Here is an 18,873-nt window from a genome sequence, read left to right as displayed (position 1 = left end):
TCTGTGAGTGCTATTCCTGTTTGCTGGCAACAGTAATATTCTTCAGCTTGAAGTACATGACTAGTGAATCCCCGGAACTGGAGGAATATGTACAAGTCTTACACCGCTTTCCGTAGGATCCCAGCTCCTGAAAAGGAGAAATTCTGGTGGTAGTTCTTCAACTGGAGATTTCCCATGGAATTAGAGTTATCTGAGCTGAAACCTGCCTTCCTATATAGGCCCACTGGATTAGCATGGATTCAAAAAACCAGCTGATGCAGTCATGCCTAGGATGCTTCCCTTCCAAAGCTGTCTGGGATCAGTAAAAAAGGTTTTTCTAGATCAAAATCTTACCCTTGACAGCAGCTAAGTGTCTCTGGTATTTGCTGTCTTCTGATCTAGTAGTGATCCTTTCCCAAAATACTCACTTTGTCTCCTGCAATTGGCAGCTCAAAAATTTCTGAATTCAGTAATATGAGCCTCCAACTCTGAACCCACAACACCTTCCAGGATCCCCACTACTTGCAGGAATGAGCTGTGCAGCAGCTTGACCACACATTAGAAGAGATGGTGAAGAATTTGTCCTTAGTATTATCCAAACCATTCATGATTTATCTCCTGATTTATCCGCCTTACATTCTGTCTTTCATTAGTCCTGTGCTGGAGTGCACACTCATGGCAAAGAAGGATAACAGCATCCTGGGCTGGTTTAGGGAGAGTGTTGCAGTCAGGTCACGGGAGATTGTCCTTCCCCTCTACTCAGCAGTGCTGAGACCACATCTGCAGTGCTGGGTCCAGCTCAGGGCTCTCCAGCACAAGAAAGATATGGACTTCCTTGAGCAACTCCGGTGCAGGGGCATAAAGACCATGACATCCTGCATAGGAGGAGAGGATGAGACAGCTTGGACTGTTGAGTCTGGAAGACAAAGCTCAGGGGGGAACTTAGTGATGTGTATAAATACTTGATGAATGAAAAAGGAGACAGATTCTTCTCACCTGAGCCCACCAACAGGATAAGAGGTAATGGGCATGAATTAAAAATCAGGAAATTCCCCCTGAAAACAAAGAAACACTTTTTTTTTTTTTTTTACTGGGAGGGTGGCCAAACACTAGAGCAAGTTACCCAGAGAGGTTGTAAACTCTTCCTCTGTGCAGACAGTGAAAAGAAAACTCAACACACTCCTGGGTAGCCAGGTAGAGGTGGCCTTGCTTGGGCACAGGGGTTGGACTTGTTGCTCTCAAGAGATCCTTGCAACCTCAATGATTAGGTGATTTGAGGCTGAGGAATGCCATTTGGTGGTTCTTCACAGTGCATCATTACTGCACCTCTCTGTATCTTTTACAGTTTTCTACAAAACTTTTGGGTTTGTGAAAGACATGTGGGCATGCAGTGTCATAATGATACTTGTTTCCCAAGTGTATATCATGTTTGTGGCTTTAGGAAGGAAAAAGGATTGTGTGCAGCTGATGTTTTCATAGAACTATCTTATTACAAATAATATCTCCTGGCTGCTATAAATTGGAGTGTACTTTTTGTTTTTTAAAGGGCATTTGTTTCTGATTTTGTGGTGTTTCTTACTATGCAGTTCTGTACCAACTAAGTCTTCTCTTCACTGCAGTGCCAAGGGCATGAGGAGTCTGTTGGCAGGTGAGCAATCTCATCTGCTCTGCAAGTAGACATTTCCTCAAACTCTGGAATGAGTGGAGAATTTAACCCAAAGCAAGTGCTGGTTTTGTTTACAGAGTAATTAAATTAGGAAAGAAAGAAATATGCATTTTTATTATGGTGCAAAATAGTTTGCAGTTATCACTGGTTTGAATTTCAGAATTGTATCCTCGGTTTTTTCCAAAGGATTTTGTGAAATCGAGCTGCAGCTGTAGTTGGGGCTAATGGAGTCACTTCTTTAGTTACAGCAATAAAGTCTGTTTATTTTTTCATTTCCCTTTGCTGCAATCTGAGTGTTGACTTGCAAGTTAAATAGATATTTTGCTTTGTAAAGCCTTTTACCTCCAGACAAGTCCAGCAATTAAGAGTGAGCTGGCAAATGGGCTCATGTGAGTTGCACAGAATAAAGACCAGAACTACACAACTTTTGGTGATTTTTCTGCATCCTTTGAATCCTAACTGCTGTCTCCAACAGCAAGCCCAAACAAGGACAAATGCTGTCTTTAAAATGTGCTGCCTGAAGCATTTCATTCTGCAGTTTTGAAACTGCAGTTTAGGAATATTTCAGGCTGTATTGCAGCAGGGAGCTAGCCAAGGTGGATGTCATGCAGAGACGTAATGGTGATTGTGATGTATTGAGAGAGTCCAAGGAATGAGCCTGAAGTAGGTTAGAGAGCACAGCTTGCTGAAATAGCTGACAAGGCTGTGAAATACAAAACAGATACAGTCTTTTGGAAAAACACAGTCTTGACAAAGATTTCCTAGTTGTGAAGCACTACCAGGCAAGGAAGTCCTGGCAGCAAATCTGAGGATACATGGAGGGGCAGTGTCAGAATAAGGCACCTGGGTGTTTTCTTTAAATAAAAAAACTAACATCCCCAGACCTATTTTTTTGAAAATACATGCTTCCTACAACAGCACTGACCTTGTCCTGCTGTCATGCATACAGCTATTCACCCATCATCTGACTGGTAGTTTTAGGCGGGAGCTTCTCTTTCTCCCAGTTAGTAAAGACCCCAAAGAGGAGTCACCAAGACTGCAAGCTGTCCCAGCTTCCCAGGAAGAGCTGTTTGTGTATGATCCCCAGTTTGTCACAATCTGAGGCTGAGACAAGGTTCAGGAGGTTGAAGATATATGCTGGAAGTGATGGAGATGTTAGTGCAGTTCAGTGTAATGCAACATCAGGAGTGCTTGTGGCGTGTGCCACAGCTTCTTACAGAAACTGCCAGGGCTGTGTCCTCTATCAGGAAAAAGCCCTCTAGGTCACCTGCAATTAGCTGTGTAGGATTGAGTTTGCCAGTCCATGGGGTGTTAGGTGGTTACCCATAAACCTGCTCATTGATACCAGAGGTAGAGCTGAGTCACAGGTAGAAACATTAAACTGATACATTTTATACAAAATTATTTAAATAGTTGCATAAGATCTCACCGTGGACTGTATTTATTTCCATGCACCATGTATATAAAGTTAAGATAATTTTACTGGAGCTTAGCTGGGACACATACTGCCTTTGGAAAAATTTGGAATATCTGTGAGAACCCACACTCAAAACATACTAACATCTGGTTTGTTGCCAGCAGCACATTTCAATTTTATATGTTCATTGTTACAAGTAAGGATAAATATGTATCATAAACTTATGTGATGTAATGATTTTATGATTATGGTTTTGTCTGAATATCTATATCTGTTCCTTTTCATAGAGAGAAATTCTAGAACAGCAACAACAAGAGAGATATGACACAAGTTTTCGTAGTATGTGTATGTTCTGTGATCAAGAATTCACAGGAAACAGGTTTGTTTATTGCCCTGTTTGCTTCTGGTTTATTTTTTGATACCTGCTCGGCATCTTTGTTTATGTTTTCAATGTCATTGAACCAGTTAATGCATAATGGTAGGACTCAGAAGCTAGAATTAACTTTAAGGTATAGTTTATGTATTTCTTTCAATTGAAGTGGCATTTTAAATAGATTCTGTCTTACTTCTCAAACTTTTTTATTTATTCCAGTGCAATTATTTCTACTACACAGTATGCTGGAGTTGGGAACAAACCATTTTAAAGAGAAACTTCTTTTTGCAACTGTTTTAGTGACAAGGACAGCTGTGTAAGCCAGTGTGATGGTTAAAAAAACTTTTCATCCAGTTGTATATTTTCTTGTTTAAAACTCACCTAACTAGTGTGAATTTGAATATCAAATGAAAAAGAGGAGAGGAAAATTAGAGTGAGAACAGAGGGCTTTACAACATCAGTCAAGCGTGAGCAAGAATTGCACTGAAGTGCATGCTCCAAAGGAACTGTGTTTATTCAGAGTAAATGATTTTTAGGAGAGGTTAAGTCTGTTTGCATGGGTAGTTGTGGTAATCTGGACAGATAGAAGCACCAGGGGTCATTTTCCAGCAGGTCATCCCAATGTTCTGTGAGTGTCCCTCTCTACTGCCTGGTGACAGTAGAGGAACTTCATCCTCTGCTTCCTCCTGAGTCTGACAGGCAGAGGACATGTTTGAAAATCATGTCTGGACCTGCTAAAAGCAAGTATCAACATTCAGATGTTTCTTTAGTCCTCAGAAGCAGAAGCTGAGACATATAGAGAGGTTGGGCACCAAAGGAACTTACCAGTATATCTCTATCAGAAGAATATCTTATTTAAACATCCATTATTTTATTTGTGTACACTTCTGAGTGTCATTCATGTTGCTGGTGCTGTGTGAAGCAATGTTGATGTAAAAGCACATTGCATCCAAGAATTTCTGCTCTGCTAACCAGCAGAGAGAAGTCTGACAAAGGGCTTTTTAGAATGCTTCTCAAGGGGGTTGTTTGAAATGTGATTTGCTTATACAGAGTAATGAATGAGCTTTGCTAACAGCGAGGGTCAAAATAAACTATATTGTAATTTTCATTTAAAAGATTATATTTCATGCATGTGGATGGAGCAGTTGAAATGTTACTGAACATTCAACAGAGCTGAAAATGAAAAACTTCCTGTTTCAATAAAATTGCATTCTCTATTTCCTAGCAGTGGCAGCAAGACTATTACTGTTTATTTAACATTGGCTTTTATGCAGTCTTAGAGTCATTGGTGCATTTTAAATAAGTAATTAAATTATTCTTAAGTATATGCAAAAATATGTAACATTCTATTTGAATGTCTTTTGTAGATCTGTTCTTCTCAATCATATGGCAAGAGAGCATGCCTTTAACATTGGGCTGCCAGATAACATTGTGAACTGCTATGAGTTTTTGGCTGTATTGCAGGGAAAGCTTGACAAGTAAGTAGGGTTTTGTTTGTTTTCAATAAACTTGGGTTGTATTTCTTATAACTTGGAAATAGTAAAAATTAATTCCGCATTTGTGGCTAGTTAAGAAGGAGCAAAGAGAGCACATAAGTTTATTGTGAGTCCTCTTAGAAGTCTTTTTGTTGCCTTATTGAAAGCCAGTTCCTAACAATAAATAGTATGAAGTCAAGTGCCATGTTTCAGTTAGGTGTTGCACAGTTTGACATCAATAAGAGCACATGCCTTTTTCTCATAACTGTTAGCATTAATGTTCTTTCTCATCGTGACAAACTTTTTGCTAAACATCTCCTTAACTGCTGAATACAGAGTCCTTGTTCCAGTCTTCTTTTGCCTCCATCTACCATCGCTGTGGGATGTTTGCTCTCTGCCCTTTGTACTGCTTAGAGAGCCAACCCAGAGCAGAAGGGGACAGATACATGTTAACTTTTCCCAGAAAAGAAGACATATTAAGAATGCCTTTTCTTTTATTGTTGGTGTTGCCTAATGCACTGAATTACCATGCTCACTGATAATTTGCAGCCCTACTGTTTATCAGTAGGACCTGAGGCTTTCAGTTCAAGGCAGTTTTCTCAAACCTGATCCTCTCTGTAGTTAATGCACATGCTGAAATTGTGTCCCGAGGAGTGAAAGGCCACTCCCCCTACGGCTGAGAATAAACATATTAGCTATGCTAGTAGAGTAGTACCTGAGAATAAATTACTAGAGGAGAAAAATCTTGTTTCAGGCAAATAAGACTGCATTATGTATGCTGACAGAAAGCCTTCTGTACTCTTCATGGGAATGCCTTTCTCAAGTAGAGCAAACACTTAGCTGTTAGCAGGTGGAGCAAAGCAGATATTAAAATTCATAGATGTATTCTGGCATCAGACCTATGATTCCCCAGCAAGGCAATCTTGATTTGAAGTCTGCAAGCATAGGGAGAGCTCAAAACTTCTTAAATGTCTTGAAAGGCAGAATGATACTGAGAATCCTGAATTCCTCCCCCACACAAAACATCTGAGGGGAATCTGGAAGCAAAACAGGTTTATGATGCTGATTTAAGGCAATGCATGTTCTTCTGTTTTGTTTGAATTGCTCTGGAATACATACTGTGGTAAAATTCTCATTTGTTAATGAATGTTTTCAACTTCTTAAGTAATGTGTATATACACCTAAATAATACTTTCCTGTCTATGTACATATATGCAGGTACCTATGTGTATGTATGTCTGTCTGTGAATTATATATACTTCTCTGTGTGTGTGGATATGAATTTACTTACAGAATTTTACTTAGGATTTCAAAACCCATTGACCATCCTGGCAAACTTGCATTTGCCCTCCCTGTTGAGGTACAACTATAAAAACTTTCTGTTTAGCTAATTTAGATTTTTTTCAAAAGATAAGTAGTATGTTCACAGTTTGTTTCTTTTCAATCTGAATTACAAAGGAGCAATTACAGATGGATCGGATGTTAGTGTAAGTCCATGCTGAGTTACAGAGCTCACACAGTGAGCAATCAGCAGCCTTTCTGTGCCTGCTTTGGGTAATCAGACTTTTCTCCCACTTTGCATATGGGGCAAACAGATTTTTTGTTATCTAAATTTTTCATTTTTTGTCATTGTTATTTCTGTTTGACTCTACTGTGATCTAAGATTATCTTGTAATTTTTTTTTTTCAAATAAGCTTTCTGTTTCTTTTAGTTTGCTGTGACATGCTTAGGTTAGTCGTATTATATATAACTCTAGCTTATATAAGTTTATTATTTTACACTATTTTCAGTTTAACATGTTTAACAGTTTAACCTGTTTACCTTTTTATCCTAGCTTGCAGTGTTTATACTGTGAAAAAGTCTTCAGAGACAAAAACACACTTAAAGATCACATGAGAAAGAAGCAGCATCGCAGAATCAATGCCAAAAATAAAGAATATGACAAATTCTATATCATTAATTACTTGGTAAGTAGTTCTGTGAATAATTAGCAAATTGACTAAAGAGATACAGACATTATCTGGTTAAAAGTGAATAGATCCAAACTAGCAATTAGTATAAAGGTCAAAAATCAAGTGAAGTATTCTTAAGAAGTATGCTCATTTATGGTGTGATATTCTGGATAATTTTCAAACTAAGCACTAGTAAACATTTTTTGTTGAGATTTGATTTTGAGAGATGCAAGAGTGTAGCTTGAAGAGGCACTAATCATCATGTCATTAGTGCTCAGTCTCTGCTTTAAAAACATAAGGGAAGGTAAGATTGAGCAATTAAGTAAATGGAGGCCTAACTTAAAGCAAGTTGGCTTCGAGCTCATTTTCTACAAACCTGAAGCTGGAAGTGCTCTTCAGAGGATAAATTAAATGCAAAGAGGAGGAAAATGAAAGATACAGAGATGAAAGAAAAACAGTTAGTTTTTAGCCTCCAGGTAGGTGTATGTTGCTAAATATTTTTTTATCTCAGACCTCTGAGAGAGTGTGCATGTGTATGTAACAGATTTTCATTTGCTGCCTTCAACTTATGAATATAGGAGCTGCTTCAAAAGCTGCTATGTTCTGTCCCAGAAATAACTGTGGTTCACCTGAAGTAGTCTTTGTGCCTTCTACATATGCTAATATCCAGGTTATAAATAGGTATTCATGACTGTTTTACCTACTCTTTCCTTTTAATTTCTCTCCATGGGTGTTACTTTATTACTGAGAACAAAAATTTATATGTTTAATGCTTGGCCAAGTCCCTTCTACCCAAGACAGAATGATTTCCCTTGGTGATATTATATATTTTTCTTCCAAAGATCAATGATCTGAGACCTGGAGGTTTTTTCCCTAGATATTCAAATTTCACAATGTTGAAAACTGACCTGTATTTGCTACACAGTGAGGAAAAAGTTGTGAAGCTGTGTAGGGTAGATGTTCTTAGATCCTCCACAGAACTGAGCATTTACTTCTCCTTTGGAAGTTAACAGATTTTAATTTCATATAATTTTTTTAAGTTATTTTAATAGTTTCTATCTTCTCTGCTTGTCCTGCATGAAGTATTATGTTTTCAGAACTTGTCATCTTTTTAAATTATCTTTTGTCTCTCATTTGCATTCATTATTTACATTTTAATGTGTTCCATCTTTGATCAGGGAATTGAGCTAGGTGACTGCCCAGGATCTCCGAGAACCATGAAGTAGTACTTGAGAAATCTGAGAGACATGGGAGAGACAGGGAGGTCATAACATGAATACAGACACAATGGCTGTGCCATGTTAATAAGCAGAATATGCCAAAGTAAACATAACAGCAAGGCTGATATTCACATACCCAACCTTTTTTTTCCAGCTGCTCCAAAGCTGGTGGCCTTGCCCTTATCACCTGAGGATGGTCTGTGTTCTGTGCTTGCTGACCCACATGCAGGTGTGCCCTGAGTGATGCTGCTGCTTGTGTGGCCCCAGACCATGCAGACTTTCACAGTGAGGCCTTGGTCCCCTCTGCCTGCAGCTGGGATTCTGGCCAGCACCTGGCAGGTGCCTTCCTGTGCCAGCCTGAACCAGCTCAGGTACTGGTCACTGAGTAGCCTCACTCAGACATGCATTCCTTCATGTTCTGGAAATTACAGACAACAGTAAATATAACTCAGATAAGCTATGTCAAACCACCAAAATGTTTAAAATTGGGCAGTGGGTACTGCATATGCAAGATCTGTGCCAGTACATCTTCTGGAACATACTTGAATGATCACAATTCTTTGTCTGGCTCTACATGCTCTGCTACAGCCACATTGTCTTTCCACACATTTTCAGTTGTCTCCACTACAGTCTACTCAGGGGACTGTTTCTACTCAGCCTTTCTGATCCTTCTGACTATACCCACACCGGAATTTCTTCTTTTAAAGGAAGAATTTTTTTTAAAGGTAAAAAAACAGACTAAAAACTCTGTCTTAAACACTTATAAGATGGTTCACTATAAAATGTATGTTTGCACACAGGAAATTTTTTTGAATGTTCCTACATACTGGAAAGTGTTTGCTTTCCAAACAGTATTTGACAACCCTTTTTTTTCTGCACAGAGACAGGAAGACTAAAAGGACCAACCTCAGTTTCTTCACTAGGAGTTCAGTAGATTGGCATTTACATTTTAAGGAGGAGATATTCTGTAGAGCACATACATGCTCTACAGTAGATTATATTAAATGTGATAGGATGGATTTTTTTCAAGCTGCAGATATATTCAGGAAATTCTAGATGTTACACAAGATCTGCTTTTTGTAATGGCTCAATGTAGTGATTTTCTTTCTCTCCTCTAACACCTCACAATTTACCAGAATTTTTTTTAATGTGTACTATCAAGATTTACTCATTTTTCCCAATGAGTGTTAGAGGTCTGTGTTTCACATTGCTGTAAATGTCCAGGGGATTATACAGTTTCAAAGACACAAACATGGTTTACATATCACATCTGAAATGATTCCCCAGTGGATTTGGAGGTCTTTTGACTGTATTGTGTAAGTGTGGAAGATTATACCAATCCTACAGAATGTCTTGAAGTGGTAATTCAGAGAGATGAACTGGTACTGGAGTGCAAAGAACTAAGCAACAATGTATTTATGATATATAGATGTAGAATTCCTTATTTTCTTTTCTTAAAAAAAAAAAAACACCTAATTTCCTTGTTTTTCTGTGTGTATTATCCTGTGGCCCCATGGCACACCTTGCACAAAGAGCCAAGTAAAAATGGAGAGAGAAGAACTTTGTAATGTGGTGCCTGCTGGAGGCCATGAAAGAACAGAAGGCAGTATTAAAACTCTCTTATTCCCAGAGGAACAGAGGCAAACCCAGACTGACAAGACCTTCCTTTTTGTATTCACCTGATTGTTACCAGCAGCACTTTTAGGAATGGAGAATCCTTTGTAGGAAGGCCAGATGTCTGTTTTCAAATTGACTAATGGCATGTATCTACAGTATGTACCATCAGTGAATTAATACACTTATAACTAAACTAGGCAGCTGAGAAATGGTACCTGCTACTTACTAGAAAGCTTGTTTTATAAAGCCTTTCTTTTCCTCAAAAACAAAAAGATGTTTTCTCCTTATTGCCAAGCTCTAGGTCATCACTATTATCTGGGGGCCAGGGGAAGAATATTTTATTATGGGAATCACTTTTTATATTTAACCTCTTTTGATTTGTAGTGTGTATTTTGTAAAACAGTAAAGGGAAACTCTTCATAAGTTGGTGATGATTCAAGATTTAATAAAATCCCCCAACTGGGGAATGCTTCATATTGAAATTCATCCAATGTGGATTAACTAACATTGGGGTAAGGCCATCTCCTCTTCCTGACGCACCATCTCGAGTCCTGCAGCAATATAAACCACATAACATAACTCAGATCATCACAGCAAGGCAGGTGAGAAAAAGGGAAAATTTGCAGGGGAAATCAGCAAATGTTTGGAGTTTGTGAGCTGCACAGGCCTGGATCTCCATTTGCATGTAGTTTGGGAACTGCTCTTTAGGGAACACTGCTTGAGATACCAGCTGCTGTTTCTAGTTTCTCCCATCTCTGCACTTTTTTCAAGCTGGGATGTGTTGCCTCAGTGAGGCACACAGACTTTTTTCTTGTAGAACTGCACTCTATTGCAAAGGTAAATTGCCAGTGAGGCATTTCATCTCTGCATTTAGACTACATTTTGGAAGAGGAATTAATCAAATCACACACATTTGCATGTTCTCATTTTTCTATAGCATCATCCTCTCTGTGAGGCACACAGAAAGTATTTAAAAGAAAAAGTTGTTTTTTCTTGAATATATAGCAAGGCCTTCAGGGTTTTTTTAATTATGCATTTTCTAGTGTTTGAACTATTAGCAATGTCAAGTCTCATTTTTTCTCTGGTTTTGTTAAGAATTTCTTGGGAATCTCTAGAGATCATTCCTGGCAGCTCTTGCATCTTGGATGAAAAAGCAAAGAAAATTGAATACTTAACAAAGGCACCCTTGGTCCCAGATGCCCATCAAGCTGGAGAACTGAAAAAGTGTTAAAAAAAAAAAAAAAAAGAAGGATTTTTAGGAATGTTTCAAAGAACTCTTTTCCACCCAATTGCTCAGATTCAGTCTCCTGCCACTTTCATCACAGTGTTCCTAGTTATCCATTCACCATGCAATTTTCCAGTGATACAAGACCTGGTTAGCTTTTAGCTTTTTCCTTTGCTTTTTTTCACCTCTGAATATAAATAGATGAGGGAAACAGAGACATCTTACAAGCTCCCTCTCTGCCTTCTTCACAGAAACACCATAAAAAACATCAGCAATAACAAAGCTCAGGCATGTTTTTTCACTTTCACCTTCAATTAAAAGGTGAAGCTTAAGGCTGCTGTTTTGAACATACTCTCTTGTGCTGATACACTTTGAGCTGGTAAGGGGAAACATGGTGAGCATTCCTCTTCATTTTGCAGTGGTTGTGAGCCACTATGTGCTCATTAAGGTGCTAGCATTAGCAGACATAGGAAAGGAGTGTGCAGCTGGGAGAACATGTGGTGAGAGGTGTTAGTGGCTTCATGATATCTCACAGTAATGGTGACATTAATGAGTCTCCTCTCTCACTCAGAGAGCTTACCCACTACCATGTAGTATCACTGAATTAATTACACAATTTTCATTCTGTAATATACGATGACATTATGTTTAGAGCTGTCTAGGGACAATTGTTTATCATTTTCCTGATAGACACTAACAACTTTAAAAATTCTCATTAAATTGTTAAATGATGGATATCTTTTCCTTCTTTTTCCAAACACCCATAAAGGCAATAATCACACTTGTTACTAAGAATGTTATTAAATATATTTATTAGTAGGGATATTTCAATAAAATCAATTAAATTATTATCATTTTATTAGCTGTCTTTTTTTTTATGGGACAAGATCATCAGTTGTAATCTTTGTGAATCCTCCACAGCATTCAGGTTCAAAAATACTATTCTGATTACTGGTTAGTTTGCTTGGGTTTATTTTTAAAGGCAAGAAGAATCCCAAGAAAGAAAAACACTAGCTAAAGATCACTGCTGGTATTTGAGTAGAGCCCTTCAGCTTTTTATTGCCTGTTATTTATATCTCAGTCCTGCTGAGAGTGCTTCCATTGTGCTGAAGGCTGCACAAATGTATTGTGATATACTTCTTGCTGAAGGTCTTTAAGGTATAAATAAACAGCACAAAAAGCAAAAGGAGGAACAGAACACCATGAATAGATGTGCTTACGTTCATGTCTGAGAAGAGGAGGGAAGACAAAGTGGAGCTCTGTGCCCTGGCTCTCCTGCTCTCTGGAGCACTCTGGCTGAGCTAACACCAGAGCACTTTCTGGAGCACTTCAGCTAAGCTGAAGTAGTTGCAGGGAATGTTTTTTGTTTGCACTGGCACGGCCTTGGCAAGGCACAGCTCTGAGGCTGCAGCTGGAGCCTCACGTGGGGCAGCTGCATGGAGCAGCACCTGCTGCTGGAAAGGCAAGGTGGGCAGGTGGATTGATTGAGCAAGTGGGAGGGCAAACTTGGGGTATTGATAGCATACCTGCCTCAGGAACACTTGGGAAGTGTTGCACTGTAGGGGGATAGAATATAAGAAAATAAAGGTAGTATAGAAAGTAATCTTACCCCAAGGAATTGCAGCTGGGCTAATTATTAAAGATTAGGAGCAGCCCTGACTGTCACAGGCCACAGCTGTCACCAATAAGAAGAAGAGTGTTATAAAAGAGTGGATTGGTTAGTTGAGGGCAACTGGAGTTGGCTAGTGCAGGAAGAATAAAGAGTTAGTGCTTGGAGGAGCTGCCTATGAGAAACATCAAGGAGGTATGAAACTCTTGCAATAAGGAGACAACAATATGAAACCTTTGCAATATAGTGACAACATTGCACCACTGGTTTTTTTGAGAACTCTGTGCCAAATTATCTTCCCCTCAGCTGTAGTGTGGGAAATGCCCTGTTAAATGATGAAAATAATTCTTACTTTATAAATTCTTCCTAAAGCGTGTTGTATGACCACCTTTTACTCACAGCAGTACTGAGGTGATCCAAAATAAGACATTGATTGTGACTTCTGAGATGTTCTTTCAGTTCAGTGACAATGTGTGATGAGAATCAGGAAATGTTTTTTTCTTTTCTTTTCTTTTTCCCCCCCAGGAATTTGGCAAGTCGTGGGAGGAAGTGCAGTCAGAGGATGACCGGGAATTACTCGATAGCCTAGAAGAGTAAGAGTTACTTATGTATCCATTACACAGACTTGCAGAACCATTATTTTTTGAAGCAGTTGCAGGGAAAATGCTGTGCACAGTTAGCACACAGTTTAAATTCATTTAAGCCAATCAAATCAGCTCCAAATTGTCCTCATTAAAAACACTTTTCAGCAATGAGTGCTGTAAATTCCATATTTCAACCACAAGCTTGTTTTTTGTTTCCTTAGAGCTCAAACAAGAGCCTTCTGACTTTGTAATGATGTAGACAAAATGCATTGTTGTTTAATTTTGCACCAGAAAACAGTTGAACAGATTCTGCTCAAATTTAAAAATTAAAAGTAAGCATCAGAAGTGTCAGTATGAAGAAGAAATTGTATTAAAAAATTGATAAAAAGGTAATAACTAGAGATTAAAGAAGGATTTCAAAGGAAGCCTCTCAGCAATGCTGATTCAGGGCAACATCGACCTCCTCTGCATTCTTCTGTGGTCCAGGCCCTCAGATCACTGCAGAGGTGATTTCCTTGGCCATAGCAAATTGAATAAGCAGGAAGTAATTTATGGGAATCAAGGTCCCTGATCTTCCTGATTCTCTCTGTGACTTGAGGGTAATTTTACTTGACTCTGCCTGGTGCAGTAATAGTTCTATCTCTCAGCAGCATTAGGATTTAAATGTTTTGGTAAAGTATTCTCTGTGTACTTGTCTAAATGTAGCGTGAGTAATTAATATTTCATAAGTAAATAACACTTAGAGTCAGCTCTGCCTGATGGTTATTACTTTGGCTGGTGTATTGAAAGATTAGAAAGGTATTCAGGAATTTTAAAAGACCTCAGAAAAATAAATACTGAAGGCAATATTAAATGACTTGCCAAACTGGATAGAAATTGAAGTTAGGATTCTGTTTATTAGTGCAGACAGTTTAAAGTAGGATTAAATGACTGTCTGCATAGAAATTAGCCAATATTAACTGCTCAGTCCTTCTCAAATTTCTAATTTTTTTACACTCTACACCAGATTGTAATCATGTATCCAGCTATAATCCACACTGTCTTTTCCACCCCTTTAAAATATTCAGTTTCTCTGGATTTATTTCTAGTGTTGTGAAAGCAGAATCTGAATTGCCCTTCTCAAAATGTCTCTTCTCTTTCCTAAGACTAAATGAATCTTTTTGACTTTTATTCATAAGAGATTGGTCTGACTGGGAAGAGCATCCTGTATGTGCAGTTTGCCTGTTTTGTGAACAGCAAGCAGACACCACAGAAAAACTCTATCTTCACATGCAGGTAAGAGTTCTTTTAAATAACAGCTTTTTCATCAGTGTGGAATTAAAAATTGTGGTTGTAACATCTTTATTAAGGTCAAATCAGCTGCTGCATTAAAGTACCCTCTTCAGCACAGAACTAAAGGACTGCTTGCACCTCCAGCACCTATCCTTTAAAACATGGAGAAGTCAAGCTTTACATTAAGAGTATGACTAGCTATTACTTGTGAGTGTACAGACTGCTACAGGCAGTAAAGAAATAACATCTTTTACATCATAGTGGTTTCATGATTTAATGTATTTTATGGTTAGCATCTGTGTTTCAGTTTTAATAAACTATTTAACAGTATTAAATATGAATGCAAAAGTTTCTGATGAACCAAGACTTCTGGGGTTTGTTTCATGCATTCATGCTTTTGTGTATTCATGTATATGTCTGTGTCAGCCCATGAAAAGCTGAGCTGTTTTTAACTTGGAATAGCAGAAGTAGTGGAAATAAGATTTTTTTTTTCCTTCCCTTTTTTTTTTTCCTCCAGAAATCACATGGATTTCACTTTCCTAAAATAAAGTCAGAGCATGGTGAGTAAGAGGGGCTGTAATTGTCAGCATTTGCCACTAGTGTGGAGAAAACCACATCATAAGAATAGTGGAAAACAAGTTTATTTGTTTTATTTTTGTAGAGACATTTAACTTTTCCATAATGGAAACTGTTTCTGCCAGCTTACAAAAGCAAGCCAAGAACACTTTATTTTTATGGAACTGTTGCTGCTGCCAAGGATGTGTGCTATTTTCTTTAGACCCATTGGGTTCTTTGGCAGAGTAGCTTCTACAAATACCTGCTCTATGAGTTCCAGGTCTGGCTGCTGGGGACGTGGAAGTATTACTATTTTTATTGTTCTTTTTGTTGTGGTTATTATGTTTGTTTATGCTTGCTTGTAAGCTAGGAACTTTGTTTGGCCAATGTTTGCTTTCTGCTATAGAATAGAATCATTTAGGCTGTGGAAGACCTTTAAGATCCTTAAGGCCAGCTACTGCCCAAGTCTCCACCACCAGCACTGCCAAGTCTCCACTAAACCATGTCCCTGCGTGCCACATCTACACTTCTTTAAAATATCTCTAGGCATGGTGACTCAAGGACTTCTCTGAGCAGCCTGTACCAAGGCTTCACAAGCCTTTTGGTGAAGAAATTTTTCTTAATATCCAACTTTAATCACTTTTTATGTGGAAGAAGAGACTGACCCCTACCTGGCCCTTTCAGGAAGCTGCAGAGGGTGATGAAGTCAGTTTGGAGCCTCCTCTTCTCCATGCTAAACAAGGGTGCAATCTCTGCTCTGCTCCTGCTGGCCACACTATTGCTGATCTGGGCCAGGTGCCATTGGCCTTCTTGGCCCCCTGGGCACTGCTGGCTCATGTTCAGCTGCTGTCACCAGCACCCCCAGGTCCTTTTCTACCCTGCAGCTTCCCCCAGCCTGTAGCACTGCATGGGTTGTGTCACTAGTTGCAGGACCCAGCACTTCACTTTGTCAAACACAATATACTGACATCCTGACCCAGGCTCATCTCTAACAGGCCTGGTTTTATCCCTTACCCCCTTCAAACCTAGTTTGAAGCTGTCTCAATGAGCCCTGCTAACTCCTGTGCAAGGATCCCTTTCCCCCTCTGATTCAGGTGTATCTCACCTGTCACCAGCAGGCCTGGGGTCATACTGACACACCCATGATCCAAATACCCCAAATTCTTCCAGTGACACCAGGCTTGGAACCAGGTATTGATCTGCTGGCTCTTTCTGCTTTTCCCTCATTATTCCTTGCAACTGGAAGGACAGAGGGAAACACTGCTTACATTCCTGATCTCTTAACTAGTCTTCCTAAGACCCTGCAGTCTCTCTTGATTGACTTGGGATTTCTTGTTTCAACTTCATTACTGCCCACCTGAAAAATCACTAACAGATAATTACCCATAAGGGCAGGAAGGTTTCTCATCACACATTGAACCTGAGCCCCAAGGAGGCAGCAGACTTCCCCTAAAAGTGAGTCTGGTTGGCATTTTGGCTTTCATCCCCTCCAACAGGGAACCTTCTGTGACAATGAGCTGTATTTTTTTCTTTATGGGAGCAGCTGTTTTGCAGGGCACAGGCTGAGTTAACCCCAGTGGCACCTCTGTGCTGGGTGAGCCATTGTCCTTGTCACTGCTGGGTTCCACTGCAGGGGCTCACAGCTGTCACACCTGGGGACGTGGGGCAGTCATAGAGGAGACAGGTCTGCTGTAAGGGACTGCCTCTGTCCCTGAAGTCACTGTGCTCAGGCAGGGCAGGGGATTCTCCAAACCATGCATCCTGTCTGCCTACAATGCCAATAGTCAGTCTCTCTCTCATTTCCTAAGGTTCTTCAACCTACTTGCCTCCTCCTGAACCTCTGTCACTAAGCCTAAAGACAGACTGAGAGGAAACAAAGTGTTTGTAGTTTTTGCACTAAAAGAAGGGTTGGTTTCCCAGCAGCTGGGAATAAACACTTACTCAGTTAATTTGCTAAGATACAGCATGCAGGCAGTGCTGTCTTCGGTAAACTCCTATCAATCCTTATGCTTAATCCAAGCAAGCATTTTTAAATTAAGACTTATGTTACCCAAGTGCTTGTTCACTACCATCTCTCCCAGGCCTGAACTTCTATCAGCAAGTAAAGCTAGTGAATTTCATCAGAAGAGAAATCCATCATTGTCGTTGTTACAACTGCCAGGAGAAATTTGAATCCAAAGGAGGATTGATAAGTCATATGGAAGAGACCAAACACATTGCATTCCTGCCAGCCAGGTCTACATGGGATCAACCACAGTAAGGGCAAATACTTTTCTTCCAGCATTTATACTTTTACTTGATAATTTCTGTGAAACAGTAAGTTGAAAGTTCTGGGGTTTGCAAATACAATAGTGCCCTGAGCTCACTAACTCTAGTGGCTCAGATAAAATAATAAATGCTCTCAGAACTACTCAGAATTAGAAATCTCTATACAGTCTGAAGATAAAATGAACATAGGTTACTCCTCTTCTAGTTGCATCCAGGATGCAGTGTTCCTATACATGGGATCTGCACTTTCAACTCACTATTCTAGAGAAGTTTGTTGTTGCAAAATTGCTCTAGAACCAAGTCAAACCCCTTCTTTTGCATGTCTAATGTACATATATGCATGATGTCTACCTAACTTGAGGCATCAAAACCAATTGGTAGTTTACCCATCGTTTTTTCCATGGAAAATAGAGAGACAGTGTAACAAAGCACTGGTTCAGACTCTAAGTAGGCTGTATGGGTCCAGGAATGATGCTCTCTACCAGGTGGTAGAGCACAGGGAGTGTTCTAACTCAAACACCTCAGTTCAGCCTTTGTTGGGGGACAAATATGGATCTGCAGTCTCTTTTGTAATATATGGTTGAAGAAATAGAAGGAAGGGCTCATCTATTGTCAGCTCTTCTCTAGGACTCCTCTACACTGTTTATACCTGCACTGTGCAGTTGATTTTTTGGGTGTGCGGTTTACTCTCATTCCAGACAACCAGACTTGCTCATGTTTGCTTTCTAAAATTCTTGTCTCAGCCTCTCAAACAAAATGTGTGACTGTCTAGTAATCGTGTTTTGTTGCTTTCAGGTATTATTTTCCTACCTATGAAAATGATACACTCCTGTGTACACTATCAGACAGTGAAGATGCAAAAGCTGAGGATCAAAGTGAAGAAGCGTGTGTTGTAAGTGAAGATATATCCAGTCTAAAAGCTCTCAAACAGAGCAGTGTTTTAAACCAGCTTCTGTGGAAAGAGAACAAGAATCAGGAGAAATTTTGACTTGGAAGTACAGTGGCTGTCCTTTAGTGCTTTTTCTGCAAGATGGAAAAAAAACCCTTCAAGACTATTGGAATACACTTAAATTCACAAATGTTATCATCATGGGATATTATGATAACATTATATAACATAAATTATAACATTATGAGAACATAAATATTAAAGAATGAATCCTAAATAAAAATTTAAGTGTTAACTTTGTTGGTGTATCTTCCTTTAAATTTTAGCTTCATTTTAAAATTGAATGCTTGATTTTCTGCTAAGATCTTCAAATATGCTTAGTGTGTTAGTGTTATTTACAAATTCTTCATCTTTTTTTAATTTGTCCTGCATGAATCAGAATATGAGTTCTATTTTAAGGCCACCTTGTGAGAGTTGAGAACAACTGAGACAATGTTAAAGCCAGTGAGTAAATCTTCTGTGTGCTATTGCTGTTAGAGAGCAGACAGAAAATGTAGTTCTTGGTCTCGTGTGTGAAGAAAATCCTGCTCATTTTTCCCTTAGAACTTTTGGAAAATAAAAATACATCTGTATATCTCTATTAGTAATCATCAGTATTTAAGACATATGGTGCCTATTCTCAAAACTAGCTCAGAAACATCAGTAAAGCTCTGCCTGGCCCATGAATATCTGACTGCAAGAAAAGTCTAATTATTACAGGAATAATTGCAAT

At 39.0% G+C, this 18,873-nt stretch overlaps 1 protein-coding gene across 1 annotated transcript in view; it reads left to right on the top strand.

Moving 5' to 3' along the window:
• ZNF277 (zinc finger protein 277) overlaps positions 1-18,558 on the top strand; it is a 42,611-nt gene extending 24,053 nt beyond the window's left edge. The window contains exons 5-12 of the mRNA XM_054279485.1: positions 3,350-3,441; positions 4,803-4,913; positions 6,745-6,877; positions 13,059-13,126; positions 14,296-14,392; positions 14,907-14,949; positions 17,026-17,200; positions 18,008-18,558. Of these exons, the coding sequence (XP_054135460.1) occupies positions 3,350-3,441; positions 4,803-4,913; positions 6,745-6,877; positions 13,059-13,126; positions 14,296-14,392; positions 14,907-14,949; positions 17,026-17,200; positions 18,008-18,200 (912 nt within the window). The 3' untranslated portion in view covers positions 18,201-18,558. The remainder of the gene's footprint in view (positions 1-3,349; positions 3,442-4,802; positions 4,914-6,744; positions 6,878-13,058; positions 13,127-14,295; positions 14,393-14,906; positions 14,950-17,025; positions 17,201-18,007) is intronic.
• Positions 18,559-18,873: the final 315 nt, after the last annotated feature.

This window comes from Melozone crissalis, unplaced genomic scaffold, assembly GCF_028551555.1.
Source record: "Melozone crissalis strain CALT ecotype California unplaced genomic scaffold, PUWL_Pcris_2 ptg000004l_1, whole genome shotgun sequence".
Taxonomy (NCBI): Eukaryota; Metazoa; Chordata; class Aves; order Passeriformes; family Passerellidae; genus Melozone; species Melozone crissalis.
Note: the sequence above shows the minus strand (reverse complement) of the source record. Positions and strands in the feature narration are given on the sequence as shown.